This window comes from Melanerpes formicivorus, unplaced genomic scaffold, assembly GCF_026170545.1.
Source record: "Melanerpes formicivorus ecotype bairdi unplaced genomic scaffold, bMelFor1.0.p_v2 SCAF_11, whole genome shotgun sequence".
NCBI lineage: Eukaryota > Metazoa > Chordata > Aves > Piciformes > Picidae > Melanerpes > Melanerpes formicivorus.
This window is the reverse complement of record NW_027142363.1, coordinates 10885222-10898573: the sequence shown is the minus strand read 5'-3', so window position 1 is coordinate 10898573 and position 13352 is coordinate 10885222. Positions and strand designations below refer to the sequence as shown.

The window sequence follows — 13352 nt, the reverse complement described above, 5'->3', positions numbered from 1 at the left end:
ATGGATAGCAGCACTTGCATCAGGCTCTTACGCAGCTAACCTTGGCCTTGCCTGTTTAGTCTTTCATGGCCCGTAGTCATCTCATTCCACATCCTCTTCAAAAATCAGTGTCTGTAATTACAGATAAATACACAGCAGCTCCTAGCAAACAAGGTTTGGGATTGGCACCTCCTTTAGCAGAATTGATTTGATTTCTCCTGTTGTTGGGTTTCTGCTGCTACTGCTTTTGTTGGCATTACCTTCCCTAAACTCAGGACTAACAAAGCAGAAATGTAAAATAAATAGGACTTTTGGAAGGGGAAAAAAAAAAAGGTGCAGACTTGTTTGTTTCCTTAACATTAGGAGTTTGTAGAAGATTTAAAATGCAGCTGAGTTAGGGGAAAACTTGCTAAAGTAACAAAAAGCTTTGCATTTAGTAGGAACAGTCCTTGTTTTGCTTCAGATTTCTGAACTGCAAAAGCTGAACTCTTTCCAACAAGTCACTGCCCAGATCTCTCTCTAGAAAATGTGGTTTAATGTGGTGGGAAGGTGCTTCCCTGTTATTCTTTCCAAACATCCCTAATTATGGCTTTCAGTTTTTGAGACTCATACCTCATCTAATTGCAGGAAATGTAGGCTTTTCTTTCTCTTCTTTCACTTTTTGAGGGGAGAAAGGATTGGGATACATGTTGTTCTGTGCCCTGTGATTTTTTCCTGCGTTCTGTTAGAGCAGCAGTGGGTGTTTGTTGTGTTTAGCAGAGGATGAATGCTGAAAATTTGTTTATCTTGTTTCCAATGAGACATTAAAAGCTTTGTACTTATATACCTCCAATCAAGCACAATCCCTCATCCTGAGCTAGGATCCTGCCAGTGCTGTGTCTTCAGACCTGTCTTCTATTCCTGAACTCATTTTTTCCCCCCTCTCTTTTACATTCCCCAACCCCCACCAGTAGCCACCTCACTCCCCAGTAAGCAGAGGCACAAAAAGAGATTTTGTTCCAGTTTAAGGAGAAGTGATACTGGAGAGAGTCAAAGAAAAAGTGAAGTTTTGAGAAAGTAGCAGAATATCTACATGTAGTGCCTGAACACATTTCCCCTGCCCATGCATAGTAGCATGCAAACTATTGCCAAATTGAAGCAGTAAACTGTACATCCTTAAAAGGTCAGTGACCTTCTCCTATCCTGCATTGTCCCTGCTTCATTTTAGGTACAGAATAGTCAACAGCCAAACCCAGCAACTTGATCATCAAGCTGTGCTGATGTGGAACTATAAAACTGAACTTTTCAGTGTCACTTAAAAGCTTGTGCTGCACTAACAACTGTTTGACTGTCTGATGCAGTCCTGTGCACATCTGGGGTAGATACTGTAAATAATCTCAATTCTCACTCTGTCATTCCTCCTGCACAGAGTCCTGTTGATTTTGGCTCTCTGGCTTGTTCTGGGTTACCAGCTCTTATTTCATTAGAGAAGGGTAGCACTGACTTGGGGTACTTGAATGCTTGATAAGTACTTTTTGAAATCTGTTTTATTTCAAAACCAGCCAGAGGTGGAGCCCTTCTGATTTCTCTGCCTTAGGAGAGGTGGAGAAGCCTTCATTTCCCCTACCTTACAGGAGTGGAAACAGCACAAGAGAAGATAAAATTTGTCCAGCTCTACCAAGTCAGTTACAGACCACTAAGAAAAAATTGTCTCTATTTTTTCAGCATGATGCAATGTCACCAGCTTGTCTTTCACCCCCCCTTCCCTTTTAACAAGCTGATATTTTCTTTTTCTGTGTTTGAGATTAATGTTTATAGTTTTTAGCTTGGTTTCCATGCTATGTGTGAGATAGACAGTGTGTGTGCTGCAGGCGGTGCAGAGGTGCTTTCATGTTTTAAAGCAGAGTCACTCTGTTTCTCCTCAGGTATTTGGTGAAGGAGCTGATTCAGTAAAGAAGTCTCTTGAAGGAATCTTTGATGATACAGTCCCAGATGGCAAGGTAAAACAGCAGCTCTCCAGCTGCCTCCTTCACCCTGCCTTGGCAGCCAGCCTAAATGCAGCATCGACTCTGGGATGCAAGGGACGTGGAGCCTCTGGCAGAGGAGAGGCTGTAGCCCCTCTGGAAGGGTTTGAGCTGGTTGCACGTGATCAAAAGGGTTCACTGTATTCTGGCATCTGGGGGTGCCAGCCCCAGAGGGGTATTAGCACTACACACCAGGGAAATGTCTGCCCACAGGAGGACCTGGAGGCTGCTGGTTCTGGAAGATACCTCCTTGTGGCAGCGGTATGGGGTTTTTATAATTGAGGGTTGGCACAGCTATGAAGCAGAGGACTTTCTCTGTTTGTACTGATGTGCTTCTGTGAGCTTTTGCATCTGCAGCCATAATTACAACTGCTTTCTCTTTCCCCAGAGAAAGTTAGCTATGAAACAGCATTAAGACAGTGCTAAGAGACACATTCTTCATGCAGTGAATATGGGGTTTGCTGTGTGAGCTCACTTGGAGCAAACAAGGATTCTGCAGCTCCATCACTTCCTGGGGATATAAAGCTTGGGATGCAACTCAGATGTGTAAAAGCCAGGAAATTCAAATTAAGTGCTAAGATTTGCTATTTTAACATTGCTAGGTATAGGAACTATATCATCTAGGACAGTTTTGTTGGCCTTGGATTAGTTTACCCAGAAACACAGTGCATTTAATGTAAAGTCTTTGTTTTATCACTATTATTTTTCGTTGAATTCCTGGCTTCCCCAACAGCTATAGGATGAAATCCCAGGAAAAGTGCCTTGCACCAGTGTAGCTGTGTGGGTGGCATGGGAAGGCACACTTTATACTGCTCAGGTAAAACTGCAAAGTTTCTTGTCTAGACAAGCCCTCAATCTAGGCTTATGAATAAAATGCCTTTTCTGAAAGAGGGCTTTTTGATACAGCACATAAAGTTCCTCACACTTGTTCCTGATGAAGAGGGAGATTGGTTTTGCCTGGTAGAGTCATAATGGATTTTGTCTGTTTAGAGGGAAAAAGAAGTGGCGCTGAGCAGTGTCCATCAGCACAACCCCGACTGTGATATTTGGGTTCACGAGTACTTCACGCCCTCTTGGTTCTGCCTGCCGAACAACCAGCCTGCCCTGACCGTCATCCGTCCTGGGGACACCACACGAGATGTCCTGGAAATGATTTGCAAGGTAAAAGCTGTGAGCGTGCTCTGGAGCAGGGTAGAAGTGTCTGCAGCCCAGAGCCCTGAAATTTTCATGTTAGCACCACACAAGAAAAGTTCCTAGAGCTGGAGCTAAGTTTGGCATGGTGTAGGGAGAAGAAGGCAGGCTAAGTTTTTCCTTTTCCACTCTGGCCACTGTGCATGAGCCTCTGAAGTGCCTTTACACCCTGACTCTGCCTCTGCTGCCACCTCTCACAAACTGACCCATCCACTTCTCCTCCACTGGAGGCCAAGCTGTGTGCAGGACCTTTCTCCTGCTTCCCAACATCCTGGCTCCCAGCTTGCTTCCTTTCATTGTATGTTCCATAGCATGGTAGTGCAGTCACCCTGTCTGGGCCCGACCTCTGCCAAGTCCTTCCATGGGCCCGTTCCCTCCTCTGCCAGGCAAGTGGGGTGATCTCACCCTTTCCCAGGTGCCAGGTTGTCCTGCTTCCAGGTGCCGTTCCTCCTTCCTTCCCCTTGCTGCTTCCTCCCCTCCAGCTGGTGCGGAGGAGGAAGGCATGGAATAAACAGTGGTATCAGGAGTAGGAGAAGGTGCCTGTGTTTGCTGTCTGTATTGTGTAGTCAGACTCACCTTGTGTAGGTGGCAGGAGGGATGAGAGAGGAAAGCTTTCATGTACATTTGGGGGAGTGGGAGAAAAACCACCTGGATTTCTTTTCAAGATGAAGCATCAAAGACATCTGGCCATTAAAAAGAGCTACATCTCAGCAGTGAAGTTGAAATCTTTGACAAATTAAATACAAGCTTTTGGTTCTGGCAGCTCCATAATGTATGTTTTCTGCTAACTGGCTGACTGCAAGCTAGACCAAACTTGTGTCATGTGCTGTTCTGAAAAGTGAGTCTTTTGTACAACCACCACAAAAGAAAAGAAAACATTTATTACTATTAAACCCTTAACTTCAGGGACTTTTAGAACATGTTGCACATGCTTCCAAAGAGAGAGAAGGTGAGAGAAGAGCATTTGTTTGCAATAATTATACAGTCTGCTCATCTCTCTGCCAGGTGCACTACTAAAGAGCGCTGTAGCTTGTGAAAGCTCTTCATTGTATGTAGGAAAAGATGACATTTCTGTGAGAGAGGCAGAATAAGGAAGCTGGATGATGCATTATTTGTAATGATTTATGTTTAGGCTTTATATTTTCCTTTGGATAACAGTGATTCATTCAGTGGGCCAGATCCTTAGATGGAATAGATTGGTGCAGCTCCCCTGGTTCCAGCAGGTCTCTCACTATGTGATTGTTGTGGGTGGTGGTGTGTAAAGAGCAGGGGAGGTGGGTGAGTGTTTGTTTTTTCAAGAGCTGTTATCTGTTTTCTTTCTGTAAGAATTTTCAGTCTGATCAGTTTCACTGATGGATGTCTTCTTTTCTGTAGCATTTAATAATCAATCTCTTTCTCCTGTCTCTTGCATTCAGCTCATTTTCCCCCCCCTTTAATATCTGATCCACATCATTTCACATCAGTTTGCCATCTGCCATCTGAGAACCAGTCAAGTTCTGGTATAGTAAACATTTCAAGATCTACATTTCATATAAACCTCTTCATGTTTGTAGATGTGGTAAAATCTGTCTGTGCTGTTAAACTGAGCTTGGTTATTATGTTGGGGAACATTAAATGCACTCAAGTCATTGTAGAAAATGTGTTATTTTACTAACATTGTTGCTTGTTAGCATGCAGCAAATTAAGTTTTGGAGGCTGCTTTGTGCCACTTTTTAAGATTGGAGGAAGGGAAGATTAAAGCATATTTTGAAGTGGTTTCTCAACGATTTCTCCTAAGATTTAACTAGTAACATCACTTGGAAGGCAGGAAAAGTCAGAGTATATGCATCAAATTGTTTCCTGCGGACAATACTGATCAGTGTGAACATGGGTGTACACATTGCTAACATTTGCATAATAATTGTATGTCTTAAAATTGAGTAGAAACACACACACTGTATACAGATTTAGGCAGAGCCAGTACGGAGAGAAGAACATCAAAAATCAAGCACAGAAACTACATGGTGGAGAGAGGTGATTCTGCCACTTTGCTCTGGTGAGACCTCACCTGGAGTACTGTGTTCAGCTCTGGAGCCCTCAACACAGGAAGATCATGGGCCTGATGGAGCAGGTCCAGAGGAGTGCCATGGAAGTGATCAGGGGGCTTGAACACCTCTCCTACGAGGACAGGCTGCAGGAGCTGGGGTTGTTCAGCCTGGAGAAGAGAAGGCTCCAGGGACACCTAATAATAACCTTCCAGTACCCAAAGGGGGCCTACAAGAAGTCTGGAAAGGGACTGTTTATGAAGGTCTGTAGTGATAGAATATGGGCCAATGGTTTCAAACTAGAGAAGAGAGATTTAGATTGGATGTTAGGAACAAATTCTTTAGCATGAGGGTGGTGAAACACCAGAACAGGTTTCTCAAGGAGTAGTTGAGGCCCCATCCCTGGAGAAATTCAAAGTCATGCTCAACATTGCTCTGAGCAGCCTGATGTAGTAGAGGATGTCCCTGCTGACTGCAGGGGGTTTGAACTAGATGGCCTTCAGAGGTCTCTTCCAACCCAAACCATTCTGGGATTCTATGATTTTATGAATTTTAAAAGTTTTGTTTTCTTACTATCTGCATTTTTGAAATAGACTTGTGTGAGAGGAAAGAACCTTAGGTCTCTGGATCTGTGCTCAGAGTTTCTGAGGAGTTACTTAAACCTGATGCTCTGTGGGCTTACTTTGATTTTGAGCTGGTATTGACCCTACTGAAAAGTTTGAGCCACACAAATGTGAACCCAGAGTAATAGAGAGTGATGGCTAGCACGTTTCCATGGTGCTGTCATTTTAGCACTAATGATGTTCTCCCCTGCCCAGGTGAAAGAATATGTCTGTCCCTTGCTTTAAGTAGAAAGGGGAACTGAAATGGATGAGTAGTTCGAGTTGTGTGCCAGCTCAGTACACCGTGCAAAGCCTGTTGAATTGGATCACACCCCAGGCTGTAAATTCTTCTTCAAGAGCATGTTGGTTAAGCTGTCACGTTATGCTTTAAAGTGGTTTAGCTGTCTGATTTAGGCCAGACATAGCCAGAGTTATTAGGAAAGAAATAAATAAACCAAGAGGCTTATTTGGACTGCTAAATTTGTTCAAATACCTTTTAGCAAAAAAAGTAATTTGGGTGGGCTTGAAAGGAGGTTAGCATCATTAAAGCTGCCCTGCTTCTGCTTCTGCCTTGCAGCATAGGGATGCAGCTAGACCAGCAAAACAGAAAGGAAAAAAAAGTGGGTTAATGGTATGGCTTTTAAGGCAGGCTGGCTGTGTCCACTTTAAGAGGACCTTTCCTTGCCCCTGTTTGAAACAGTTTAGCCAATGTAAAGTTTTAAGGTAGCAAAGCCATGGTATTGCTCAGGTCCTGAATGGTGATGACTCCCGTCACCTGCCTTGGATGGGACTGTAATGTAGTGGATAAATGGCACTCACCCAATGCCTATGGTGTTTCTCTGAAGAAATTAGTGAGTGGCTAAAAATATATGTGACTTTTATCCAGTGACCTCTTTAGATGATGCTGTGCTCTGGCAAAGTTCAGGGCTTCAGTGCAACATTGGTCGATTTGCATTTGGCTTCTTTCTGCTCTCTGAAATGGCCAGCACACAGGATTTTCTCAGAACTCCCTGCAAAGATGTGTGAAAATGGAGGCATTGGTGGTCACCTCCACACCTGATGCCATGCCCATATCAAAGCAGGCAGAAGCCCTGTCATTGATGGCGGGGGTGGAAGATCAAACTACTGCCTTGGGGAAAAGTTGCTCTTTTAAGATGTTATCAGGGTTCAGGCTGTAGAGTGTGTTGCAGGCAGGTGTGAGTGCACCCTGCCCCTGCCCCAGGGCAGGTGATGGCTCTGAACTGATGGTGGTGGGATGCCCCTGGCTCCACAGGGAGCCCAGTATGGCTGAGCGTGAGCTTCCTGCCCATCACTGCAGCTGAGGCAGCTCTTGGCCTGCTCCCAACAGCTGGAGGCCCCAGACTGGATAATTTGATGTCCTTCTACAATAGGTTGTGATTTCTGTTGACCTGGGGCAGTCTGGAAAGCGTCCCTTTGGGTCTCCTCTGCCAAAGGAGGATTTTCAAAGTCACTGTTGGAAGCAATATGAATTACCAGCTGTGGACAAGGGCTCTCTCCCCATGCCTGGCTTTAGTCAATGACATATAGATTGTCAGTATAGGTCTGGAAGACAAGCATGGCCTCATGTTGCATAAAACACAGCACGTGTATAAGAGCTTTGCCTGAGGAGACCATGAGAACATACATCATGGTGGCAGAAGAAAGCTACCAGGTTGCCTACCCCTTAATGTTTTTTCTACATAGAATTTTTTCCCAACCAACTTTGCTGCAAATGGTTCAAACATTTTCCCTCTGGATGTGGAGCATGCAGCCTGTGTTTTTGTTTAATTGGTGTGCAAGGTGCTCTTTGGTTGTGTCAAGGGACAGTAAAGTAATCTGACCAGAAGCTAATCTAGGACTCCTCTGTATGATTTCTGAGCCATTAAAGCCAGCTCTGCTTCCCTTTAATTTCTGGGATGTTTGTATGTGTCTGCCTTGTGAGAGAGAGATCCAGTGAAAAGAGTCCATAAACAATGAGCAAAGTATGCAAAGGGCTTATCAAAAAATCAAAATGGCGAGAGGGCAAGGACCTTCACCTCTTTTTATTTTGGCCCTTGATAGACTTAAAAGTCTTGATTTAATTTAGTAGGTATTTGACTGGATTATGGAGGTTATTCCATTTCAGATACTCAATTTCATATGAGGGTAATTTGGTCCTTGAATTGGATGTATTTGACCGTAGCACTGATGTAGAGTGCAGCAACAGATTTGTCTTTTTGCTAGCTTCTTCATTCGTGGGCTAATCTAGACTTACAAAAACATTCACTGTTCTCTGAGAATTTGCTGAAGGATTTACTAGGTCAGTGTGTGATCTTTTCCACAGGGCACTCGGTGTACGTTACTCATCATCCGTACTGCGTGATCAGTCAGCTGAGTCTTGGTGTATCATCCTTTTGGCTTGAACTGGATAAGCAAGGCTTTAAAAGAAACATAATAAAAAGGCAGCAATGATATTCTTGCATGAATTTTTCAGATGAGCCATTGTTTTAGGTACAACCTAGGTAATTTTTTTCATATCAAATGGGAAAGCCAATGCATAAAGCATTTAATAATGGGATTTCCAAAGTGGCAGCAGGGAGAATTTACCTCCTGTATTTGTGGAACCACTGGAGTTTTTTCATTAGCTTTAGTCAACAGTTTGAAAGTAACTTCTGAATGACATCCTTTGTGTTTATCATAATTCCAATGCATTTTGATTACACACTATGTTAACCTCTGCTTAAATCAAGCTTTTTAATTGTGCTGAGAAAAGGTCATTAACATCTCCCAGACCAAATGCTGTATCCTCAGCTAATTATAGCTAATTCATTAAAATGGTATGACCTGTCTCTGCTGGGATATAATCCAGTATGCAACTCTTGGCTTCTTTTTAGCCTTATAAAGCAAGTGCATCCTGAGCTGGTTGGAATTTAGAGGACATGCTTTTTGTTCTTTTTTGATATATTAACCTTGCTTGCACTTTATCACCTCATACTTACCCCCTGAGTTGTGAAGTTGCTAAAAACCCCAAAACAAACAGAAAAAAGCTCTCCTGTTACGTTTTCCTCTGCTAGCAGAACCTTTGTTTTCTTTCTTGTGATTTTAAATTTCCCATGATTACAAAAGGTATTCTCTGAGTCTTCTGCTCTAATAGTGTTTGCTGATTTGTGCAATAGCGTGGGAGGGAGCAGAACTGCCAGATATGCAGGACCAAAGAGGCTGCACAGAGTACTAGCACTGCCCCTGGCGTCCTGGTCAGTAGTCGTTAAACGAATGCTTATTCCTGGGAAAGAGGAGGAGATTCAGGTTCTTGCTCAGGTTAGGAGACGATGGGCCTCTTATGTTGGGGCATATTTTTCCTGTGAATATCAGGCTGTTCTGCAATTATAGATGATGTGAGCCATTGCATTTCTGTTCTAAAGCCTCTTCTCCTTTACTTGCAGACACACCAGCTGGATTACTCTGCTCACTACCTGCGTCTTAAATTCCTGATTGAAAACCAGATCCAATTTTATATACCAAAGCCAGAAGAGGATATCTATGAACTGGTAATGCTCCCTACTAAGCAAAATTAAATGACACTTGGTAGGACACTATTAATTAGTGTTTATCTGACATTTGTAATATGCAGAGTTATGCTTTTCAACTTGCAATTAAGATGCTTTGCAAACCAGAACAAATTGGCCTACAGTAAAGTAACCTCTCCAAACATTTCATCTTGATGAGAGTGTTGGTATGTTCAAGAGGGTATTGGATGTGTTTAGTAGTCATGAGGTGGTGGGTGACAGGTTGGACTTGATGATCTTTGAGGTCTTTTCCAACCTTATTGATTCTATGATTCTACTTAGTGTTGTGTTTGTGCACACATGTGCCTGTGTGGAAGAGAGAGAGAGAAGGAACAGCCACAGCTAATGTGTGAAAGTGACCACAGCATGCTTTTAAGCTCAGTTTCTCTCAAGGTTGTCTTTTTTCCTGTTGTTCATATTGTCCTTGGCAGCTTTAAAGACAACCTTGAGGACTTTTTGTTTGGATCACTTTGCCTGACATTCGAAGAGGGGAAAACGCACCAGCAGTTGGCTGGTTTGGTTTGCTGTTCTGTTGGTGGGTTTGTTTGTTTGTTTGTTTGTTTTGCCTGAATGGGAAGGTCAACGTTGAGGTTAAAAAGCTCTGCAGTTATGTGTGAGAATACACTTCCCTAATTGCTCTAGTTGAAATGTCTTTTTTTTTTTCTCAATATCATTCATCTCAAAAGCAGACTTCAAAGTAATTTTGAAATGAGAGATTAAACAAACAAACAAACAAACAAAAAAGACCAAACAGATTTAGTGTCATGCTTTAATTCTGTGATTTTACACAGGCACGCTGGAAAGCTTTTAAAAGTCCTTTTCACTGGTGGCTGTTCTGTTTACACAAAGTAATACTTTGAAAGCTTTGGCTGCTGCTGTTAATTTAGAGAAGAAGTTCTGGGATTTGCCACTAATGATAGCAACCAGAAAAAAAAAGGAAGAAAAAAGGGGGAGAGAGAAAGTGCTAAGGCTGGGAAGTGAAATACAGTTGGGAAAAACTAAACCTCAGAGGAGGCAGATTTTAGCTTTCATCGCCGGGAACGACTGTGGTGACTTGTCTTATAGAATAAACCAGGTTGGAAGAGGCCTTCGAGATCATCGTGTCCAACCTATCATCCAACACCACCTAATCAACTAAACCATGCAACCAAGCACCCTATCAAGTCTCCTCCTAAACACCTCCAGTGATGGTGACTCCACCACCTCCCTGGGCAGCCCATTCCAATGGCCAATCACTCTCTCTGTGTAGAATTTCTCCCTAACCTCCAGCCTAAACCTCCCCTGGTGCAGCTTGAGGCTGTGTCCTCTTGTTCTGGTGCTGGTTGCCTGGCAGAAGAGACCAACCTCTGCCTGTATACAACCTCCCTTCAGGTAGTTGTAGAGAGCGATAAGGTCACCCCTGAGCCTCCTCTTCTCCAGGCTAAGCAACCCCAGCTCCCTCAGCCTCTCCTCACAGGGCTTGTGTTCCAAACCCCTCACCAACTTCGTTGCCCTTCTCTGGATACGTTCCAGCAAGTCAACCTCCTTCCTAAACTGGGGGGCCCAGAACTGGACAAAGGACTCAAGGTGTGGCCTAACCAGTGCAGTGTACAGGGGCAGAATGACCTCCCTGCTCCTGCTGGCCACACTGTTCCTGATGCAGGCCAGGATACCATTGGTCCTCCTGGCCGCCTGGGCACACTGCAGGCTCATGTTCAGCCTACCATCGACCAGTACTCCCAGGTCCCTCTCTTCCTGGCCGCTCTCCAGCCACTCTGACCCCAGCCTGTAGCACTGCATGGGGTTGCTGTTGAAAGGTTATTCAGTTGACATAGTCACCAGTTAGTGTTCATTCTGGAAAAATGAAATTAAACCCAAAACCTCTACTGTAGTCAGTGGGACTATGAGCATGCCAGGAGGTTATACTATAGATAGGTGCTGCACAGGTGTATCTAATGTAGTAAAATTAGAACAACACACATTTGTGTGTTTGCTTGTGTGTGTTGTGTGTGCATGCTTGTTTCTATCCCAGTTTAAAGCTATGCTTAAATTGTAAATAAGATTTAGTTCCTTCCAGAGAATTCGGTTAAGGGGCTGGACAAATTTTTCTAAGAGGCTAAGCAAAGTAAATAGTGATAAATGTATTTAATTTAATTGGCTCTGCAGATTCCTGTAGAGTTTAGGAACACAATGTTTTCATTCTCTTTCTCTTTGCTCCTTCTTGTCTGCTTTGCTTCTGCCTTATCTTTGACCTTGCGAGCTGAACTGTCTTCTGTTTAGACTGTAAGATACGGGGGGGAGGGAGAGGAAGCAAGAGCAGCCTGATTTTGATGTAGACCTCTGGGCTGCCCAGGGGGGGTTGAATCTGTACAAGGGGGTATTTCTGATTGGTTTTGAACTGTAACTCTGTGTGTGTGTGTGTGTGTGTGTGTGTGTATAAACATATATATATATGTACATATATATATGTACATGTTTTATTACCTTCTATAATTTCATCTTTGGTCCATTTTTGTACATATAACTCCACTTTTGCTTCCAAGTTCTGAGTTTGTCTGGTAATTTACTCCAGAGGTAAATTTTCCAGTTTCCAAAATAGAATAGAATAGAATAGAATAGAATAGAATAGAATAGAATAGAATAGAATAGAATAGAATAGAATAGACCAGACCAGGTTGGAAGAGACCTTCAAGATCATCATGTCCAACCTATCATCCAACACCACCTACCCACAACAGTTTCATGAAAAATCTGAGTTACTTTATTTAGTTTGTTTAGTGTTCTGGTTCTGTTCTGGTGCAGTATAACAAAACTGATGCCTGTTTTCCAGACTCCTGAACAGGTCTCTATAATACTATCTGCTGTTGATGTCACTTTGCTAGAGCTGTCTGCCATTTGCTGGAATGCTTTTATAGGCATATGTTACTGAAGAAAAGGAATTTCTGAGGATCATGCTCCTTTTTCTTGCAGAATCTATCAGATATGTTTAAATAAGAGATGGAAATTTATATCAGATACATTTAAATAAGAGAAGGAAATGTAATACCCATGTTCCATTCCTCTCCAAAACATTAGCAGTGACACTTTGTGTACAGACAGTCTCTTGAAAGCACATTAAGAATGTTGCACAGGGTTGTGGGGGCAGTACAAGAGGGATGTGGAGGTGCTGGAACGTGTCCAGAGAAGGGCCACAAGGATGATCAGAGGGCTGGAGCACCTCTCCTATGAGGACAGACTGAAGGAGTTGGGGCTGTTCAGTCTGCAGAAGAGAAGGCTCCGAGGTGACCTAATTGTGGCCTTCCAGCATCTGAAGGGGGCCTACAGGAAGGCTGGGGAGGGACTTCTCAGGATCTCAGGTAGTGATAGGACTAGGGGGAATGGAATGAAGCTGGAGGTGGGGAGATTCAGGCTGGATGTGAGGAGGAAGTTCTTCCCCATGAGAGTGGTGAAGCCCTGGACTGGATTGTCCAGGGAAGCGGTTGGGGTGCCGTCCCTGGAGGTGTTTAAGCCCAGGCTGGATGAGGCTCTGGCCAGCCTGCTGTAGTGTGGGGTGTCCCTGCCCATGGCAGGGGGGTTGGAACTAGATGATCCTCGTGGTCCCTTCCAACCCTGACTGATACTATGATACTATTTAACATTAGGTGCTGTACCAGGCAGCTATACTTTTAAGCACCTTTTGTTGTTTAAGTGTCGGAGTGTTTTGGCTGAAGTTTGATGTGCTAGTCTTTTTTGCTTTGTGTAGGATGGCACTTTTAGGTGGAACCAGGAGACTAGAGGCATCATCAAAAAGTCTTGCAGGTAGAATGAGGTGGGGTTGAAGGCACTTGAGCTGCTGGAAAATGTAGCCCTGCTAAAGGGTGCTTGGATGAGACCAGAAGTGCAAGAGGAAAAAAAGGGCAAGGAAGGGAAAATCTTGAGAAAAAGAAATAAGCCCCCCCCCCCCCCCCCCCTTCCCCCTCATAATAGTAATAATAAATAGAACAATAACATCTCTTTAAATTTGTTTTGGGGTTTTGTAAATAATATTAC

General features: G+C 43.6%; 1 protein-coding gene across 6 annotated transcripts in view; it reads left to right on the top strand.

Moving 5' to 3' along the window:
* Positions 1–13352, top strand: part of TIAM1 (TIAM Rac1 associated GEF 1) — a 238965-nt gene that overhangs the window by 169374 nt on the left and 56239 nt on the right. For all 6 annotated transcript variants that reach the window (XM_068144501.1, XM_068144504.1, XM_068144499.1 and 3 more), the window contains 3 exons: positions 1884–1958; positions 2973–3143; positions 9222–9326. In XM_068144501.1, the coding sequence (XP_068000602.1) occupies positions 1884–1958; positions 2973–3143; positions 9222–9326 (351 nt within the window). The remainder of the gene's footprint in view (positions 1–1883; positions 1959–2972; positions 3144–9221; positions 9327–13352) is intronic.